A 20,310-nucleotide genomic window follows, 5' to 3' on the forward strand; every position below is an offset into this window, starting at 1 on the left:
AATCACCCATGTTTCATGTATCATAAATAGAGTCATACAGGATGTAGCTTTATGTGTTGCTCAGCGTCATGTTTTTGAGATTCACCCATGCTGCATGTATCGGTAGCTTGCTCCTTTTTGTCCCTGAGAATGTCTGGTCCGTTCTGAAACCTGGTCACAGACTTCCTCCTTGCCTTTCAGTCATCTGCCTCAGGGCAGATTTAATGGTTGTGTAATCTTCCTCAAGGCTGCAGAGTGCACTCGATCTAACGGGTCCTCTAAGGCTGGATATTTACATTGTCTTCACTTCTAAAGTACTTTGGTGAGCTTTCCTTTAGATAAATCTCTGTTCCTTAGGGTAAGTGTGCATTTTTAGGCATTTTAATATATAATGACACATTGCCCACCAAAATGGTTTAATCCATTTGTACTTACACATGTGTGAAAGAGCTAGGCTTTACTTTCCAAAATCCTTATCAGTTTGAAAGAGGACATGGCATCTCACTGTGAGTTGATGTTTCCAGGATTCCTGGTGAAGGGCTCATTTCCCTGTGCTGATTGGCGGCTGTTCTTTCCTAGTCCTTTCCTGTTCATGCCCTTGTTTCTTTTCTCTCGACGTCCGGCTTTTGTTTATCGAGCTGTCACAGCTCCTTATGGAGCAAGTTCTTTTTTCGTTCTCATGTTACTACTTCTTTTTTCCAGTTTGTGGTTTCTCCTTTAATTTTGCTTCCCCCCCCCTTTAATTTTGCTTCCCCCCCCCCTTATGTTTTGTACCTTTGCCATCATATTTTAGAAAGGACTTCTCTGTCTTATGGTATATTCTGTTACCTTTTTTTTTTTTTAATCTAAAATCCATCTGTGATTTGTTTTGATATGTGACATGAGGGGGGTGTCTTGGTGGCTGAGTGTCTGACTCCTAATTCCAGCTCAAGTCATGATGATCCCAGGGTCGTGGGATCGAGCCCCCCATCAAACTCCACGCTGAGCCCTTTATTCTTTTGCCCCTTCCCTGCTCACATGCACATGCTTGCTCTCTAATAATAATATATAATTATATATAATATAGATATGTACATAAATTATATATTTATGTACAATTATAGAAATATATTTATTATATATTATATATTTTATACATATATGTATATGTGTGTGTCTATGTGTGTGTGTGTGTGTGTGTGTGTGTATATATATATATATATATATATATATATATATATATATATATCTTAGCATGAGTAAGGATCTATGTTTTTCCAAATCATCATTGTCCTAGCATCACTTATAAAATTATCTTTTTTTTAACCAACTCATTTGAAAACAATTTTATATAAACCTATTAAGTACTATAATAATTTTGCAGCTTGTACCCTGTTATATTTTGTTGACTGAATGCATATTCTGATGAAAGGACCATCCTTTTAACTCTTATAAATGTATGTGTTTGGTATTCTGTCTTATTATCCTTTGTAGTTGGTTTCAAAATATTCCTAGTAGTCCTAACTCAAATTTTTACCCAGTTAAAATTCAGAATCACTTTTAAGTTCCAAGGAAAATATTTTCAAGATTTCGTTTGGGAAAATATTGAAGCTGTAAATTAATTTTGGGAGAATAGTCACCTTTAAAATACTTGATCTTTCCTTCTAGAAATGTGATATGACTCTCCATTTATTTGAATGCCCTTTTATGTCATTTAAATAGAATATCAGAATTTACTTTCTGTTGATCTAATGCCTAGGTTGCAAGTTTTTGTTGTGGTTGCTTTGCCCACTTGGCTCTAACCGGGGGTTGCTTATTTGTATATTTTAAAATACTGTTGGTTATTGAATTTTTAACTAGCTACCTCTTTTGTATGTGTATTATTTCCAGTAGCTTCCAACTGATTTCCTTGGGTTTTCTCAATAGACACCAATATCACCTGCAAATACAAGTTTGTTTCTTTGATAACATTTACGCTTCATTTCTTTTTCTTGCTTTATATTGTTGGCCAGAACGTCCAAAGCAGTAAATGATAGTGGAAATTGTTTGCATTCTGCCCTGGTTCCTGGCTTCAGTGGGGATGGATGTTTCTAGCGTTTCAAGTCTGAGGTAGGGAGAGAGAATTTGATCATGTTAAAGGAACAATTCGTCTATTCCCATTTTCCTGGGAGTTGTTTTTTTTTTTAATTCAGGCACTAATTTCAATTTCAAATAAAAATAACTTCAAAATCTCTCCATACAGTATTGTATTTTTTTCTCATTTGACTTACTGTTACAAATAATTTTATTTTGGTGATATGGCATTTAGAATATTGCTATATTTCTACAATAAATCCTTCCTTACCACAGTGCATTATTATTAATGCTAGATTTGAGCTGCTCTTATTTAAATTAGGATTTTGGTATTTATATGAGATTGGGCTTAATGCTTATTAAGATATTATTTTTGAGTGATCCAAGAATCAGAATTTTTTCTTTTAAATATGAGAGTATTTTTAAAATATTGTAATTTCTGTTCCTTTGGGGGGGTGGGGAGAAAAGGAAAATGAAAAAAAATTCCCTGTAAAAACTAAATGGACCTGGCAAGCTAGCAAGGACTTTGGGAGGAGGGACAATAATTTCGATTTCTTTCACAGTGTTTTTTTTCAGGCTTTCTGCTTTTTCTTGAGTTAGTTTTGTCATTTACATTTTCTTTGAAAGAAAAACCAGCCCTTTTACCTGAATTTTAAAGTTTCGTGGTATAAAATTGTGCCTAAGAGTTTATCTTGATTTTAAAATTAATATGCCTGCAGTCATAGGTATTCCTAATTTTTTTCCCTTGGTCTTGTTAAGGATTTATTTGCTATATTTATCTTTTCAAATAACTAGTTTTTGATCTATTTATAAAGGCATTAGGCTTTTCTGTTTCATTATTTAATTTTATCCTTATTCCTTTTTTCTACTTTCTTTTGGGTTTTTTTTTTATAGCTGCTTGAGTTGAATGGTCACTTCATTTGTTTTGGTTTTTTTCATTTTTTAATATAATCTGTTGTCAAGGTATCTAACATACAGTGTATACAGTGTGCTCTTGGTTTCTGGAGTAGATTCCCATGATTCATCACTTATATACAACACCCAGTGCTCATCCCAACAAGTGCCCTTCTCAATGCCCATCCACCCATTTTCCCCTCTCCCCCGCTGCCCCCTCCCCATCAACACTGTTCCCTGCATTTAAGAGTCTCTTATGGTTTGCCTCCCTCTCTGTTTGAAAGTATTTTTCCCCCTTTCCTTTCCTCATGGTCTTCTGTTAAGTTTCTCAAATTCCACATATAAGTGAAAGCATGATACCTGTCTTTCTCTGATTGACGTATCTCACTTAGCATAATACCTTCCAGTTCCATCTACGTTGTTGCAGATGGCAAGATTTCATTCTTTCTAGTTGCCAAGTAATATTCCATTGTATATATAAGCCACATCTTCTTTATCCATTCGTCAGATGATGAACGTTTGGGCTCTTTCCATAATTTGGCTATTGTTGAAAGTGCTGCTATAAACATTGGGGTACAAGTGCCTCTATGAATCAGCACTCCTGTATCCTTTGGATAAATTCCTAGCAGTGCTATTGCTGGGTCATAGGTAGTTCTATTTTAAATTTTTTGAGGAACCTCCACACTGTTTTCCAGAGCGGCTACACCAGTTTGCATTCCCACCAACAGTGTAAGAGGGTTCCCGTTTCTCCACATCCTCGCCAACATCTGTTGTTTTGGTTTGACTTTTAACAAAAATATTCAAAGCTGTGGAAATATCTTTGTGTATCACTTTGATGGAAGGCTGATATATAGTAATTACATTTATAGGGGCACCTGGGTGGCTCAGTCGTTAAGCATCCAACTTCGGCTCAGATCATGATCTCACTGTTCTTAGGTTTAAGCCCTGCATCAGGCTCTGGGCTGACAGCTCAGGGCCTGGAACCTGCTTCAGATTCTGTGTCTCACTCATGTTTGTTCTTCTCTCTCTCTCTCTCTCTCTCAAAAAATGAATAAACGTTTTTTAAAAATTATAGTAATCACATTTATAAATACACAATAATTTTAGTTTTGATTGCCTCTCTGACTCAAGTGTTAATACTTTCTCTGAGTGATTGAGATTTTAACTTGTTTCTAATTTTATTGCACACTGGTCAGAGAATATGGTCTCTGTAATGTTCTATTTTTTCAAGTCTATAGAGTCTTTGTCATCTAATATATTAGCTGTTTTAGTAATTGTTCCATTGACACTTGAAAATATATCATCTTTCTGTAAGGCACAGTGTTTGAGTTATACACACAACTCTTCAGGTAGGATGGATGGATATATCCGTATCTTTATCTCCATCCATCCTGCTTGGCCAAAAAACGATAGCTTTTCTTGTTTTGTAAATTTCTTATGTCTTAATCACTTCTAATCATTTTATTTTGTATATTTCACCATAGTGCCATTCAGGCCAGGAAGGTTAGGACTGTATATGTGACCTTTCATCAGAATAAAATCCCCCCTTTCTGTTCCATTTGTGTTTTGTGCCTTAAGTTCTAGGCGGTCCTTGTCGCATATTGGCTGTCGGGTGTTTTGCGGGCCCCACAGCCTGGCTGTGAGCTCTGTCACACTCCCCTCTGCTCTGGCCAAGTGAAGCTCCTCCTGAGGCTACTGCCCACATAGGCCTTTGCTTGGTTTTCCTCGCGCATCACAGAGAGCCTTTCTGTTCCCCCGTCCACATCCCCACCAGCCTCCAGCCTGCACTGTAGCCGGCGACGCCCTTCCTGGAAGCCATCCCTGGCGACTCCTATCCTCCTTGTGTGAGTGGCTCCAGCCTGCCTTTGTACTCAAGCGTAAGCACATCTCTCTCAAGTGCCCTCCGTATGCACATCAGCCGCCCCGAATCCCCTCCTGTGGGCAGGAGCCCCCTTCCAGAATTCCCTTACTCAGACTGGAACGTGGGACCAAGGCCCGCTCCGGCTTTCTCTCCCACTTAGTCACTTTGTTATAAAGGAATTGATTGCTGCTACTAGACTATTCTGTTTTTAAGAGTTCATCGTGAAATAGTGTCTGATTCACTTTTTTTAAATTACTTCAAGAGCCTTACTCCAAAATTTTGCTCATTAGTGCCATTGAAAGCTTTCCCGCGTCCCCTGGTGATTCTCCAGGGACACGCACAAGAACACTAGACGGCATGGTGTAGAAAAGGCAGCAAGGACTTTGGAGACCCCCGACCTTCCGGGTGGGCACCATCCCGGTCACCTGTCTGTGGCAGGCTCCTTGTCCCTCCTGCACACAGGGCTGCGAGGATCAACAACTCAGTCAGCAGCCACTGAGCAACTCCCGCGTGCCAGCCCAGCTCCGAGTCCGCTTGATAACGTCCACGGTGCCAGCAGAGAGCCTGGGGACGGTGGTCGGGGACTCAGAAAGCACGGGGCCCCTCACCAGTTTGCTGTGACCTGCCACCAAAACCGTGCAGTACAAACCGTGGAAAGCAGATGGCTCTTTGGAGCGTTGAGGTGGGTCTCCGCAGAAGGCCCGGTGGCCACAGGTGCATGCGGTACAGGCGCTTCACAGGGCGATCCTGGGCCCCAGAGATCCGCGGGCCCTTTTGCTCTCGGCTGTCTGCCTGACAGACAGCACGGCCTCCCTGGTTTCCTGTCATTAGCGTGGTTTCTTTTGGATGACAGCGAATATGCCCACAGCACCTCCTTGCTAAGGCTCATTTCCAGAGGAAGACAGAAAGTCATTCTTCATGGTCAGAAGTAAGGACAGCCTATAATTTGGGCAAATTTAGCCACTTCCTACCTTTCCTGCCCGGAGAACGAGGAGTATTTCTGAACCTGGAAGGCCTGGCCTGGTAGGCCCCGAGTCCCATGGGCAGCTGTCCTCAGGCTGGGATGACCGTTGAGTCATCACCCATAGTGAGAATGACTGGTTTCTGTCTCTCTTGACCAGCCTTGCCTTGGAGGAGCAAATACTGTGAGTGTCTGGTTTCGGGGATAATAGTCCGTCTTTATTGAGTTAAATCGCCTTCATGTGTGAACTTGCTTAATCTATGCAACCACCCTGGGAGGCACGTGGGATTACTGTTAGATCCCCATTTTATAAGGGAGGAACCGAAGTTCAGAGAGGGTAAGTGAGTTTCCCGAGGCCACACAGTAAATCACAACAGTTCCACAGAATTCCGTCATAGCCTTTCATGCTCTGCTCTTAGCTTTCTTATTTCCTAGGCTGGATGCTCCACGGGGGAAGTGCTTGGCTTTATCGGTCTTTGCATCCCAGCTCCCTGACGTATAGCGTCAGAGTTGACTGAGGGCTCTGCAGTCAAGTTCATTTTGCGGTCTGGTCTCCGCTCCGGCCAACAGCCTGGGCCTGGGCCGTGGCAGCGGCTGCAGAGAGGCAGAGGCAGGAAGGCTCATTAGGTGCTGAGCACTGCCGGTTACCTGTGCCACGTGGAGCATAGACGCAGGCCATCCCTGGGAAGGAAGACCTGGCTCCCACGCAGGCGGTAGGCAAACTCCATTGCCTCTCATTAGGCAGCCGAACTGATGGCCGGCTGAGCCTGCAGATCTGTCCAGGGACTGGTGGACACTCCAGCTTGCTCCCAGAGCAGCCTGGGAAGCCAGCCCCCTTTGGGGTGGCACAGATGGCAAGCCCAAACGACAAAGTAAACTCCAATATGTCTTGGAGACACTGTCAGCCTGCAGCTTATTTGTCATGTCATGGCAGCCTTGTGGATCAAGGGCACCCTCCCTGCCCACCCTGCTCCCTCCCCCGTGTGAGGATTATTTACAGGAAACTGATTTTTATGGGGTTGGGGGGGGGGGGTGCACGGTGACGGAGGGTTTCCTGAATGGACACTGGTCATTTTCTTTTGCCTTTGGGAAGTGAATGATGCTCATAGCAAACACTTACCCAGCATTTAGAGTATCAGCCCCTGTTCTGAGCACTTTACCTAAACTGTCCCTTCTGCCCTGACAGAAGAGGTGGGGGCGTCCTTAATCCCACTTACAGCTCCAGAAACCAAGGCACAGACAACTGAGTTCACTTACCGAAGTCGCACAGCTTAAGTGGGTTGGCTCTGCACCTGCTCTTAACCTCCACGCTCGGGTCCCTCAGTTGTAGAAACAGAAATGGAGGCGTGAAAAGCTTCCTCCAAGAACACAGTGAAGATTCAGTGAGATACAGCCTGAGATGCCGTGGAGGGGGCTGGGGAGGCAGGGAGAGGAGACTGGTTTGGAAAGGTCCACCCTCTGGTGTACCTGTGGGTGGAGGAGTGGTCGGGACAGGCCGGGGGGCACTCGGTGAGAGAGGGGTCCTGAGAGCCCCACCCACCCGCAGTCAGGAGCAGCCCCGGGAGACCAGAGCATAGCCCGGCTTGGAGAGGAGTGGATTCCGTGAAACCCCACAAGCAGCAGGAGTTCAAATGAGGGCGACAGAAGCAGAGGGAGCTCCGCGGTGGGGCTGCCTTCGTCTCGGCTTCCCGAGGGAGGGAGAGAGAGAACGCGCAGGGGCCTGGGCTGGGTGCCCAAGACACGTGTCCTTTGAAAGCATTTACTTATCTTTCTGATTTAGCTTTAAAGATGCCCCAGAACTCACCGCCTGCGGGCACAGGTAAGCAATGAAAAGCCAGGCAGAATATAAAGAGCAGATTAGGCGATCCATGGGATCGAGCCCGAGCTGTTGGCAGAGTCCCTGTGTAAATTCCGTGTGGGTTGGTTTGATTGAGGACATCTGGAATGTCGTGAGCTCGGTGGCTATGAAAGTCACACCGTTTCATTCCTCAGTCCCCCTTATGGGTTATGGGCAGCTCCTTTCCAAGCAGCCCCCTGTGCGGGGTGGGGGAGGCAGGGGGTCAACTTGTCCCAGCCTCGTTCAGACTTTGGAGGCGTCCGTGACCAGCAGAGGCACCTTCGCCTGCTCCGGTGCCTGCGAAGAGGGGAGACGTCACTGGGTGCTGTGGAGGATCTTCCTTTTGTGTGCGTGCCGGCTTGCAGGTGTGCACACACACGCGCACCACACGCGTGTGCACATACGTGCACTTACAACAGGCTTCCAACTAGAATTTGCATTGTGAAAACGCAGACCCAGCTTAGTGCCCAGAGTTGAGTGTAGGCCTCTCAGCGAGCCACTTATTAAACCCTGAGGCCCCACTTCCTGCCAGTCACTCTGCTTCATTCGGGGCCATAAAAGTCACAGAAGACAGGTCCTGCCTTTGGCCCAGGGCGCTCTCCTTCCGTGTACAAGGCCAGGACTCAGCTTCGGGTGTGCATAAGCCTGAAGGTCCTTGGAGTTGGCCTGAGAGCCAGGGAATTGTGCTCCCCGTTAAAGCACAGTCTGTTTGGTGACTTGGGGGCAGCCAGCGTTAACAGATTCCACGGGGCCTCTGGCTTGTTGGTACGAGACATTGGTTCTCTTCTGAATGTTGCTGGAAATAACAGGGCAGCTGTCCAGCCTCTCTGTGCTGGGTTAATAGGTAGAAAGTGTTCCAGCCGGCAGAGGAAGGGGACAGTTTTCAGGAGCTATGCCCATGCCTTTGCCCTCAGACGTGTGTGTCCGTGAGAGGATGTGATTTGAGTTTGGTGAGTGTTTTGGCCGAAATCACTGGAAAAGTAATTGGAATCTCTTACGAAGGAGGAAAGGAAGGAGGAAAGGATGTTCAAGGGTAGTTGCTGATTGATACCAAAAACAAAGGAGCTGCGGGATGCTTAGCAACTTCCGGCTCTGCAACTTGTCATCTGGTTCTTTCTCTGGGACAAGTGGCCTGTCGTGGGGCGTGGGATGGTGACTCTCAGATCAGATGGTTTCATTTTAAAGTGCTGGACCCACATAACAGCTCTGCCCCTAAGACAAGCCCCTCACTCCCTTTGAGCTTCAGGTCAGTCTCTGTTAAGTGGGGATTGTAGGAAGGACGAATTAAGGCACTTGTAGTGCATCTTTTCTTCTCAGCTGTGAGATACACAAGGATGATAAAATCCCGATTTCTTTCACGCAGGAAGTTTTTATTGAGCATCCATTTTGCCTGTGCTGGTGTCATGGACACAATCCCACCCATGAAGGTGCCGCCTCCCTGTGAGCTCTCCTCGAACAACTGGTCCTCAGCATCCCTGCCCACGAGCCAGCTCGTCCCTGGTGAATGAGAAGCCAGCTGAGCGGGGGTGGGCCAGGGGCCTGGCGAGGGCAGGACAGGGACTCTGGGGGCTCATAGGCGGGATGGCAGTCGTCGTTTGCCCATGAAGTGTTCTTAAGCTTAGAGTTTTATTTTTAACTCCAAGGTTGGACATACCAGTGACCGTTTCTTCTCTGCTCACACGGACTGGGAAGGAACTCTGTTTCCTACAGCGCTGGCCCTCTGGGTCCCTTGGTGCTTCATGGAAGAGGTAGTCACACAGGCTTGGCGTCTACTCTGCTGCGAGGCTCCTGTGGTTGCTTTCTATACACACATGCACACACGGCCTCCCTTTCCTTCTGGAACCATATCGTTATCAACCCGGATGCCATCCGGGCCTGGGGTGAAGGCTTACTAGAACCGGCAGGGCAGAGGGAGTGAGCGAGAGAGAGAAAACAAACATCTCAGGTCCCGTTAGGGACCATCTGAGAAAGAAATGCGGTAACACAGAGGAAAGCTTCCGGAGACAAACACGTAGAACACATCCCCCTAGATTGGTATGACTTCCCACCCATTAGCACTTTCCTTTGGTCCCTTCAGTTGGAAACCATCTTTCTGTCCTGAAAAATGGCCTCTCTGCTTTTATTTCCAAACTTCAAAGATGACTTTTGAAATAAAGTTTTCCAGTAAAATTCCAAAGGTTTTACACATGTGTGAAAGGAGGGGTCTGGCTGTTAAAATGTGTTTCCTCTGCCCCGTGGTCCCCTTAACCACAAAAGCCCTGCAGCTGCCTCCACTTTGTTCTCTTAAATATTCTACCAGCTTGCCTCGCCACCCCGCAAGCAGGCCGCTTTGGTCTCTTCCCTTCAGCCCCTCCAAGTCTTATTCAGTAGAGCCTGGCGGGGCAAAATTGGCCTTTAGTCTCCCCGTCCCCCTCCACCCCGCCCCCGTCCCTCTGATCGCTGGAGGAGACCTTCCCTATCTGGGCACTGTTCACAGCTCTTCAGCTGGCCCCAGGAACTCCAGTCTCTAACTGGAGGCCACTGTGGCCTCAGGCTGGGCCAGTGGAATGGTGGGCCCTGGTGAAAAGAATTTCCCATTCCAGAGTAAAGATGAGTCTTCAGTGGCTGGCGGTGTGGCCGTGGTGGGTTTTCAACCTCTCTTCATGTCTTCCGTCCCACAAAAAACCCAACTGAATCATTGGAATGGGGGGCATTTTTGAACTTCGAGTGCACTGTGTTACGGCTCTGAGGTCATGGGTGATTCTAGAACAATAAACTTGGACAGGTCATCTTGAACGTCTCTTCCGAACACAATAATTAGACCATAGGTGCTTTTGTAGGATAATTCCCCACCACATTCCCAAGTGCCCAAGTTTAAAAACCGCTCTTCAGCACACAATTCTCCCACGAAATGTAGGAACATCAAAAGTGAAACATTTGGGTGAACTTTGAGAACTAATGATTCTATAAATAAGAACTGACGTCATTTATAAAGTTATTTAAATAAATGTTGTCACTAAAATAAATTCCTCCGTATATGACGTCACCATTAATAATAATTTTAACCGTGAGTTCTGTTTATGTAGAAAAGAATTGGGCCAGGACCCAAGGTTTTTCTAAGCAGGCTGTCAGTGTGCTTGGCCGAGGTTCCCATTTTTGCCCCTGCAAACCACCCCCCCCCCCCGCCCCCCACCTCAGGATGTTCAAAACGTTGGCAGGAACCTGGCTGAATATAAAGACACCTTCAGAACCAGGAAGGAAACAGATCAGCTCTGTTCAGGCCACCTCGCCTCTGTCTGAGAAGGCTTTTTCTTTCAGCAGAGGCCAGTTTGCTCACCATTGATCACCAGTGCTGTCCAAACACCAGTCCTTAAAGCTGTGTTAGTGGTTGTTTCATCAGCAGCTTCCCTGCAGGCTGCTCCATCCAGAGTCCCCTCCCCCCCCTTCCTTCCTTCCTTCCTCCTTCCCTCCCTTCTTCCCTTCCTCCCTCCCTTCCTTCTTCCAGTCCTTCTTCCTTCCTTCCATACCTCAAGTGCAGGGGGCTCCCTCTCGGCAGTCCACACTGTCCCCTCGCCCCTTCATTTTCTTCCTCCTTTCTCACGCCCTCTTCTGTTCCATCACCAGCACTGGCCTCCTTGGTGGAGTCCATTTTGAAGAGTAAGAAACCATCACCTCCAGAAGGTTCCCGCTTTTTCAGGAAAAAAGCAGAGAGCAGCCCAGCTGGGCTGAAATTCAGGTGTTGGGTGTCAGTTGGGCCTACTTGCTGGCCGAACGCCCCACACCTGGAATCGCACTTTGTCCTTGAGCAAAATGACAAGGTAGTTCATGTCCTGATCTTCAGGATTTCCACCAACAGTGGGCACCACAAATGTTGTGTTCTCAAGTACAGGGGAGGGCCTGCTGCAGGGGTAGGGACGCAGCTCCCTCTGTGTGTGCCTTCTCTGTGTTTATCACACCTCAGATGGCCCCCTGGGGGTCTTCGTGAAAATAGAGAAGTGTCACGTCTCCTAGATGGCGGCGGGGGGGGGGGGGAGGGGGGGGGGAGGTGTGCTGGAACAGCTCCCCTAGCTCCTGGCCATTTGGGATTTTACAAGCGGGGCATTTAAAGCCACCTTGTGTTTTCTCAACCTTAGGTGAACATGAAGTCACGGTTTGGTGTTTGTCCAACAGCCTGGCCAGAATCAAGCTGAGAGCGCCAGTCAGCAGGCTAGCCCCTCTCTCCACCAAAAACTAAACGAGAAAAACAAGCCAAAAAAAGGTGTGCTTTCAAGGTGTTCCTGCCAGAGACAATTTGGAAACTCTTTCATAATAGAGACTGAGCAGACTATTAATGACACTTGTCCTCTGGACCCCCATACCACCCCCCCCCCCCCCACAGCAGCCCTGAACATTCTCTCCCTGAGAAGCAGCCTTTGACTTTGGCATCAGGGGTCCCTTCCAGGCCTCTGCTGAAATGGTTTTTCCACTGACCCAGTAAATGATTACACGGCAGTCAGGAGGCCCATAGTCAACACCTGGCTCTGTTACAGGCCCACTGGGCTGCATAGAGCAGGCCCATAAACCTCTCTGAGCTCCGGTGTCGTCATGGCGACCGCGGAACAGGGTCAGCCTCTGGGGCACAGGGTAGAAACTAGGATAAAGGAGATAATGGGTGTGCGATCCAGAAGGGAAGTTACTCCACAGGTCTTCCAACTTGGGGAGTGTGCGTTCTCTCATTTCTAAGCTGCCCTCACTCCACACTGGCCGATAGCTTTGTCTACCTGCAGGGTTTCTGTTTCCCCTTCTGGTTTTTGGTTTGGGGTTTTTTAATTCATGTAATATTTCCCCTTTCCTGGGGCTTTAAAGTATTTTTAAGAACATGCCCCTGCTTTCCCGTTGAACCTTGCGTTTCATAAGGTGCCCCCTAATTCCTGCCTACATTGCTTCCTCCCCAGCAGCTGCAGTGGCTCTGAAAGCCTCGTGGTGGAGAAATCACTTACGCATGTCTTTTTAAGCTGTTAGGTTCCACTGAAATGTATCTTTCGTACTTTGTTCTGACCAAAGGGTCCCTTTGAAAAACTCAGGGCAGATTTTCAAGTGGCTGGAAGTCATTACCCAGGGAAGCCCAGAAAGGTTGAAGGATCCAGTACAAGTTAGAAATGGGCTCCTTAGCTTCAAAATATAAAGAGCTCAACTTGAGTTAGTCAGAGAGAGGAAAAAAAGAAAGCCTTCTGTCTGGATTCCAGAAAAGACCATCATAAGCTAGTTGAAGATTACCTTTCTTTCCTACTGTTGAGGGTAAAAGCGATTCAAAACCCTGAGGACTCCAGGGGCACTTGGGTGGCTTAGTCAGTTGAGTGTCTGACTTTGGCTCAGGTCGTGATCTCGCCGTTCATGGGTTTGAGCCCCGTGTCAGGCTCTGTGCTGACAGCTCAGAGCCTGGAACCTGCTCGGTATTCTGTGTCTCCCTGTCTTTCTGCCCCTCCCCTGTTCATTCTCGTTCTCTCTCTCTCTTTCTCTCTCAAAAATAAAAGACAGAAAGACAGAAAGAAAGAAAGAAGAGAGAGAGAAAGAGAGAAAAAACCCTGAGGACTGCAGAAACTCACTGCAGATATAAAGATAGACCAACGACCTTTCTGGGTATCTTGCCCATGGAAGATCTGAACCAAGAGATACCTGTGGTTGGGTTACATAATACGTGATTAATAATCACTTAGTGGAGAGCCTGGTTGTGCTTTGGCATTGGTATTTCTTGACATCTTGTCTTAAATTATGTAGGAGTGTCAAAATCCTGAGCTTCTAAGCTAGACGTGCTGGCCTCCCTTTGGACTGGAAGCATGGCTCCCTTGCCTCTCACCGCCATGAGACAGGGTGACCCCCATTTGCCTCTCTGGGTTGTGATGTGGTCTAGCATAGTGCCTGGCTTTTGCCAAGTGACAGCAGTGACCAGTACTGTGGTACTGCCTGGCCCTGCCACAGTTAGTCCTTATGGGCAAACAGAGACCTGTTTGTGCATAAATCTTCAGGAAACTGTAGCCCTGAGACCCTCACGGAAGCACTCTCTGGCTCCAGGCACAGGCTGGGGCTTCTCATGGTGCCATTGAGCCAGAGTCTCGAGGTTTGGGGCTAGGGATTTTTGTATTTTTCAGGAGCATCCCAGGTCATTCTGACACATTCGGAAGTCTGAGGACCTGTGGTTTGGAGAGAGAGGATGTGTCTTCTGGAATGTGGGGGCCAGCTTTGAAGACACCATCTTTATTTTTATTTATTTTTTTTAATATTACTTACTGTTGACCTGGTTTCCGTACAATACCCAGTGCTCATCCCAACAAGTGCCCTCCTCAATGCCCATCACCCACTTTCCCCTCTTCCCCACCCCCCATCAACTCTGTTTGTTCTCAGTATCCAAGAATCTCTTATGGTTTGCCTCCATCCCTCTCTGTAACTTTTTTCCTCCCTTCCCTTCCCCTATGGTCTTCTGTCAAGTTTCTCAAGATCCGCATATGAGTGAAAACATATGGTATCTTTCTCTGACTTATTTCACTTAGCAAAATACCCTCCAGTTCCATCCACATTGCTGCAAATGGCTGGATTTCATTCTTTCTCATTGCCAAGTAGTATTCCATTGTATATATAAACCACATCTTCTTTATCCATTCATCAGTTGATGGACATTTAGGCTCTTTTCCATAATTTGGCTATTGTTGAAAGTGCTGCCATAAACATTGGGGTACGTGTGCCCCTATGCATCAGCACTCCTGTAGTGCTAAATTCCTAGTAGTGCTATTTCTGGGTCATAAGTTAATTATATTTTTAATTTTTTGAGGAACCTCCACACTGTTTTCCAGAGCGACTGCACCAGTTTGCATTCCCACCGACAGTGCAAGAGGGTTCCCGTTTCTCCACATCCTCCCCAGCATCTATAGTCTCCTGATTTGTTCATTTTAGCCACTCTGACCGGTGTGAGGTGGTATCTCAGTGTTGTTTTGATTTGTATTTCCCTGATGAGGAGTGACGTTGAGCATCTTTTCATGTGTCTGTTGGCCGTCTGGATGTCTTCTTTGGAAAAGTGTCTATTCGTGTCTTCTGCCCATTTCTTCACTGGATTATTTGTTTTTCGGGGGTAGAGTTTGGGGAGTTCCTTATAAGGGTTTTGGATACTAGCCCTTTATCCAATATGTCATTTGCAAATATCTTTTCCCATTCCGTCGGTTGCCTTTTAGTTTTGTTGATTGTTTCCTTTGCAGTGCAGAAGCTTTTTATCTTGATGAGGTCCCAATAGTTCATTTTTGCTTTTAATTCCCTTGCCTTTGGAGATGTGTTGAGTAAGAAATTGCTGCGGCTTAGGTCAAAAAGGTTTTTTCCTGCTTTCTCCTCAAAGGTTTTGATGCTTTCCTGTCTCACATTCAGGTGAAGACACCGTCTTCAAAGTGCTAACAAAGACCACGCTTACCAGTGCCTGCCTTACCCCCCTCGCTTGTCTGGACCGGCCCCTCTCCCACAGGGGCACCATCTCCAGAGACGTGATTGCTCTCCAGAGAGAGGGCTCCTGTGCTCAGGGCTTGTTTTCCGTGGGCTGGCTCCCCAGGTGGAGGTGCCCTGCCTGAGAAGCAGGGTCTCCTGCCATTTGCGTTACCTGTCTGGACTTTTCACTTGGGGGCTCCTATTTGAAACCACTGGGTTTTTTTTTCCTGCCTGTGGCATCTACAGTGTCATATACGCGTCTCAGCTGCTCTAGAGGATGCCTGCCAGTCTCTCTGAGAGGCCCCAGCAGTCCCCCAAACGAATCTGTCACCGCACGGTCTCTAACCCTGGCACGCCCCCACCTCGCTGCGTGTGCTCTCAGTGGCTCTGTTCACACCTCCCTGAGGGGGCAAAGTGAGGCTGTGCTCCTGCAAGTGCTCCCTGCACATGAGGCAGGTCCTGGGTGGAGGCAGCCTGGGGCCTCGGGCGACCAGGGCTTCGGCTCCCACTTTGCTGGAAATGTCCCCGTGGAAGTCGTGAGCACTTGGGCCCCAGTGTCTCCACCTGGAAAAGGAAGGCATTCCAGAGAATAGGCCACCAAATTAAACCTCTGGCTTGGACCTTCCCGGGTCCTTGGATTTGTTTATCAAATCTCAACGCACCCCATCTCAACGCAGACCACATTGATAGTTGTGCCAGTTAGTAGGAGATTAGAGTGATGCGGAGCAGGCGATGTCAGGGCCAGAGGGGCGGGCATCCCCCGTGTCCAGGACTGTGGTCCAGAGAGGATCGAGAGGCTCTGTGGTGTCGTGGGAGGGAGGCAGCTCCTCGGTTCAACTCTGCTTCTGCGTCTTGCTGCCGTGTGCTCCTGGCAGGTTGCCTCAGTGCCCTTAGCCGGAGCATCCTGTGTAAAATTGGAGGGGGCTGGGGGTGACGAGAATGAGTAACAACAATACATAACTCAGGATTGTTATGAGAAATCCATCAAGACACAGAAAGCCCCTAGACCAGGGCCTGGCACAGAGTAGGAGTTCGACTAACTGTGAGCCGCCACCACCGCCCCCCTCTTTGGGATTTAAAGTACTGATGACAGGTGCAGGAGGGGATAGGGGACAAGTCCCTACTGTCCCAGGCCCCGGGATCAGACATCCAGGTGGGTGGTAGAGCTTTTCACTGGGATCCAGGAAACAGAAGCAGGAAGCTTGTAAGGGGAGAGAGATCCACTCTTTCTTCTCTGTCGGGGGGGGGGGGGGGGGGGGGAGGTGGGGACGGGAACAATGCCTCACTGCCTGTTGTGTTGCGTCCCCAGTGGACGCGCCAATGCACGTGGCCGGCAGAGAGTCCCCCGCGATTCCGCCCGCTGGCTGGTTCGGGGCTCATCAGGGACTGCGTCTATTGTCTTCCAATCACACTGCCACGGAGTAGTTTGCATAAAGTCCCAAGTTTGTAATTAAAACAATTGAGAAACAATTTTCGCTATATAAAAAAAAAAAAAGCTGAACAGGAAGTGTCTTTTAAGCAGATGTTGTGCTGTGAGCCATGTAGAAATATTATTTTACCATCAACCCAAAACGGTTATCTCAAGACTTGAAAACTAAGGGAACATCTTTTCTACTAACCCAGCGTTTTTTAGCACCCAATATCATTTCACATTTAAAGGTGACAGCAATATCTTTAACGTTTTTCTATTGGATTAATAACATTTAATGTTCAAAGCAATAAAGTGAAATGTTTTCGTGAGGGTGCTTTAGATCGCTAGTGGAAAATTCAAGTGGGGAAAAAAATTTTTTTTAAAAAGACCACACACACAAAGTAATAGACGTCGAGAGCCATAAACTGGAAAGGGAGCCCGGGCATGGAGGTGGTTTCGAGGAGCTTGTGGGTGTGTGAGGCTGGGGTCCCCGCCGGCCGGGCGCCAGGAGGGGCTCCGTGCTCTTGGCAGTGAGCGCTGGGAGCCCTCGCCCCGTCCCCCAGCCATTCATCTCCACCCAGCAGCGGAATATGACAATGTTAGCATTTTTCATTTCCCTGACGTTACCATTAATAAAGCGATGATCCAAAAGGGGCTTTGCTGAGTCTGTTCTTTATGCTACCATCACTCACGACTAGATAATTTCACACAGGATCGTTTTAAAATTAAATGACGATAAAAACGCTCTGCTGTTCTGTGTTCACCAGTTCATAGAAGTCTATCAAGTCATTAATGTGTCATGACAAACTGCTCGATGGATACAAGAGTAATTAATTATTTGAATAAATAACAAGTTGAACTTGGGGCTTTGAACCACAATGACATACGCATCCCATTAAGGGCGTCTTGGAACCTTTTCAGGGCACTGGTATGAAGAGTTAAAATGCAGGCCAGGGTCTCGGAAATGATGAAAAACAACTTCGTAAACACAGGGTAATATTTTACAAGGAGAGAGCCAAAATGTCACATTTCAGCGCCCACATGTTGTTCGGCGTTAAAAGTTCTCTGGCAGCGGCCATCTCAGGATCCCGCTTGATCAGTGATGATTTCAGAGAACAATTACACAGATTTTCATAATCACCATTAATCTCTGCATATTTTTCAAGATAATTACAGCAATTATTATTGAGATTTCTCTTTTATATGCCCATTGTGGGAAGGAACAAGTGCTTATTACACCGGATAGTTCAAAGGACCCTGGATTAAAATTCTTTGTCATCTCTGCGCTCGCTATTTCAACCCGTGTTGCCTCTGAAAGTTCATCAGCTCTAGAAATTAGAGTCCTATTAGCAGGCTCTATTATTAAATCTCAAGGCTGAGCTTGGGTCGTGGTTAGAGTGGATGGTTGAATTGTTCGCTCGTGGGGCTGCTGGGTTCGGTTGGAATTACTGTCAGGTGGCAGGAGACGTCTGTGACAGGTGTAGTCAGAGACGGGTGGCAGCCTTATACCTATTTCCGTGATAGACTTACAAAGTGAACTAACAACCAATATTTAGAGAATACATTTTTGTGACATGCCCTTTAAAGGTTAATATTAAATCTGAGATCTGGGTAATTTATGGCATTGTACTTCACAGACACGCCAGGTTTAACGGAAGGGAGCACACTCCCTGGGATTTCCACGTCAAGGTGGGTGTCCGCGCAGGCATCGTTTCTCAGAGCTTCCTCTTCAGATCACCGCTGTCCAGAGAGCCCGTCCGCAGGACGGGAGTTTGTGGAAGGTGATAAACTGCTTTCAAGAGAAGCCGTTTCCTGGGGCGAAGTTTCTCGAAAACGATGCTGTTTGGAAACGCACCGCGGTGTAGATCCGGTGTGCGTGCTCCTGCGCCCCATCCCAGCCACGGGCATTCATTTCTAATCTCCTGTCATTCCATGCCCTGCCGTGGGGGCCGGCGGAGCCTGCCCACCTCCACCGGTAGAGGTCTAGCTAACGTGAGACGGTAGAGATCTAGCTACGTGAGGCGGACGACGGCCAGGCCTTGGCTGCTGAACTGGGAAGTTCAGGATTTGAGCTTTCTGTTGAGGGAGAAAAACGCAAGACCTAAAAGTGCCCCTTTTTTCCCGTCCAGCTAAGTTCTGGCCTGGTCTGAATGCACGCAAGCAGCGCGGTCTTGTGTAAGTTCAAGTTCGGTTTAGACTGCCATCAGGCTCTGCGTGGAGGTCCCGTTTTATTGGGCCCGTCCCTGTCCGCCACTGTGCCTGGTCTCGGAACCACCCAGCAGCTTAGGGAGGCTGAAGCCTGGAGCCGCTCAGGCAGCCTCTCCCACGGTGGCTGCGCCTCGGGGCCCTCGTCCCAGAGTGTCTCCTTCCCTGGGGGATGCCCAGGCCCTGGGGAATTTGATCCCGCTAATCAAGGTCAGAAGAGCTCGGTGCGGTGGTTCCAAAATGCCACATTTTGCGCCATTTCTCTTTAACCTATAGGCAAGCTCTTTTCAAATCTTAAATAAAATGTCTAATGGGGTCCTACCTGTCCTCTTTGGGGGATATTCGAGCCCACTATCCTGTTGATAAAGTGCGTGGGAGCTCAGACCATTAAAAGCTTACCTACGAAGTGGAATCATGACATCGGAGAACGAACGGCAGAGGCGAGTCTATCTGCCTTGGCTGCAAGGGTGTCCCCTGGGAGAGTGCCCCGAAGATGCCGCGGGCGGTGGCTCCCAGACCTCTTCCACCTCCACACGCCTGCCACCCGCTCTCTCCCCTTCTGGATTACAGTCCGCTTCCATTTGTCGGTCACGTTTTCATTTCTTGGAGGACATCCCCGCCTCATCCTTCGCACAGCGGGAAGGCGGCGGACTTGGAGCGAGCATCCCCGTTCCTGCCCCAGCCCTGCCATTCACCAGCTGTGTGGCCCTGATAAGTCCCTTCCCTTCCGCGTTCCAGGTCGCTTTGGCAGGGTGGGCATGGCAGCACCTCACAGGGCCATCCGGAGGTTCAAACGGGGCTGTGTGCAATGCCCTGGCCCACTCCTCTGCCCCCCGGGCGGGCACACCTGGGGCAGCGCTCTCCAGAGAGCGGTGGGTCCGGAGCGGCTTCAGACGTACCGAAACCTGGGACACCTTCTCTCCTTGCTCTTTGGTTCCAGCAAAGGGAAGGGGAGGCATCTGACCAGAACCCGTTACAAGGCTTTGTGAGTAGAATCTGGTCGAGGGCTGGAGAAGTCAGCAAGAAACCAGCTGTTACCTCCAGGGGGGTTGAGAACTGCATCTTCTGGGGCTTCATCCCGGTCTCAAATCACCGATACGTATTTAATATGATGCTTCTGTGAGACGGAAGAATGTCCAACTAGGAGGGATTTTAGACTTCATGTAGCCCAAGGCTGCACCTCAGACCCACCCGGGAGCGTTGAAAAACCTGCTACCCGGGGCCCACAGCTCAGAGCGAGCAAATCAGAACCTCCTGGGGAAGGAACAGCAGGTGGCATTTTTTTTTTTTTTTAAGTCGAAGATGAGCACCGGCTGAGACATCTGGCCCAGCCCATTCACTCTCCGATGAGGACACCGAGATGTGACTGCCACGCACGTGGGCCTCCTCACTACAAGGCTGGTTTTCTTTTCACTGTCACTGCGTCAACAGACGCTGTCCCCTTCTCAGGGCATCCCGTCAGGAGATTTGAGATGTTGGCATGACCCAGCTGGGATCCCCTGCCTATGGTGCTGTTCGCCGGGTTTCTTTACTGTAAAATTAGCGTGTTTCCTTTTGTGGCGGATATGTAATTAGTGGGAAGTATTTGGGGGCTACGTGAATAGCTCCCTCCTCATCAGATAATCCACCAATTTTTGTAACTCTGTCATTCCCTCGATAGGAGTTGGCATTTTATTGTAAGGAAGAGC

The 20,310-nt window shown here is 47.9% G+C and overlaps 1 protein-coding gene across 3 annotated transcripts in view; it reads left to right on the top strand.

Annotated features, from left to right (window-relative positions):
* MVB12B (multivesicular body subunit 12B) overlaps positions 1-20,310 on the top strand; it is a 207,379-nt gene that overhangs the window by 135,706 nt on the left and 51,363 nt on the right. The window contains exon 8 of one of the 3 annotated variants that reach the window (XM_053908286.1): positions 11,697-11,894. The exons of the other annotated variants lie outside the window; for them this stretch is intronic. Within the exon in view, the coding sequence (XP_053764261.1) occupies positions 11,697-11,797 (101 nt within the window). The 3' untranslated portion in view covers positions 11,798-11,894. Of the gene's footprint in view, positions 1-11,696; positions 11,895-20,310 lie in introns of those variants that run through there. 3 annotated transcript variants of the gene reach the window in all.

The sequence above is a fragment of the Panthera pardus genome, unplaced genomic scaffold, assembly GCF_024362965.1.
Source record: "Panthera pardus isolate Hobbes unplaced genomic scaffold, ASM2436296v1 HiC_scaffold_20, whole genome shotgun sequence".
In the NCBI taxonomy this organism is placed as follows: Eukaryota; Metazoa; Chordata; class Mammalia; order Carnivora; family Felidae; genus Panthera; species Panthera pardus.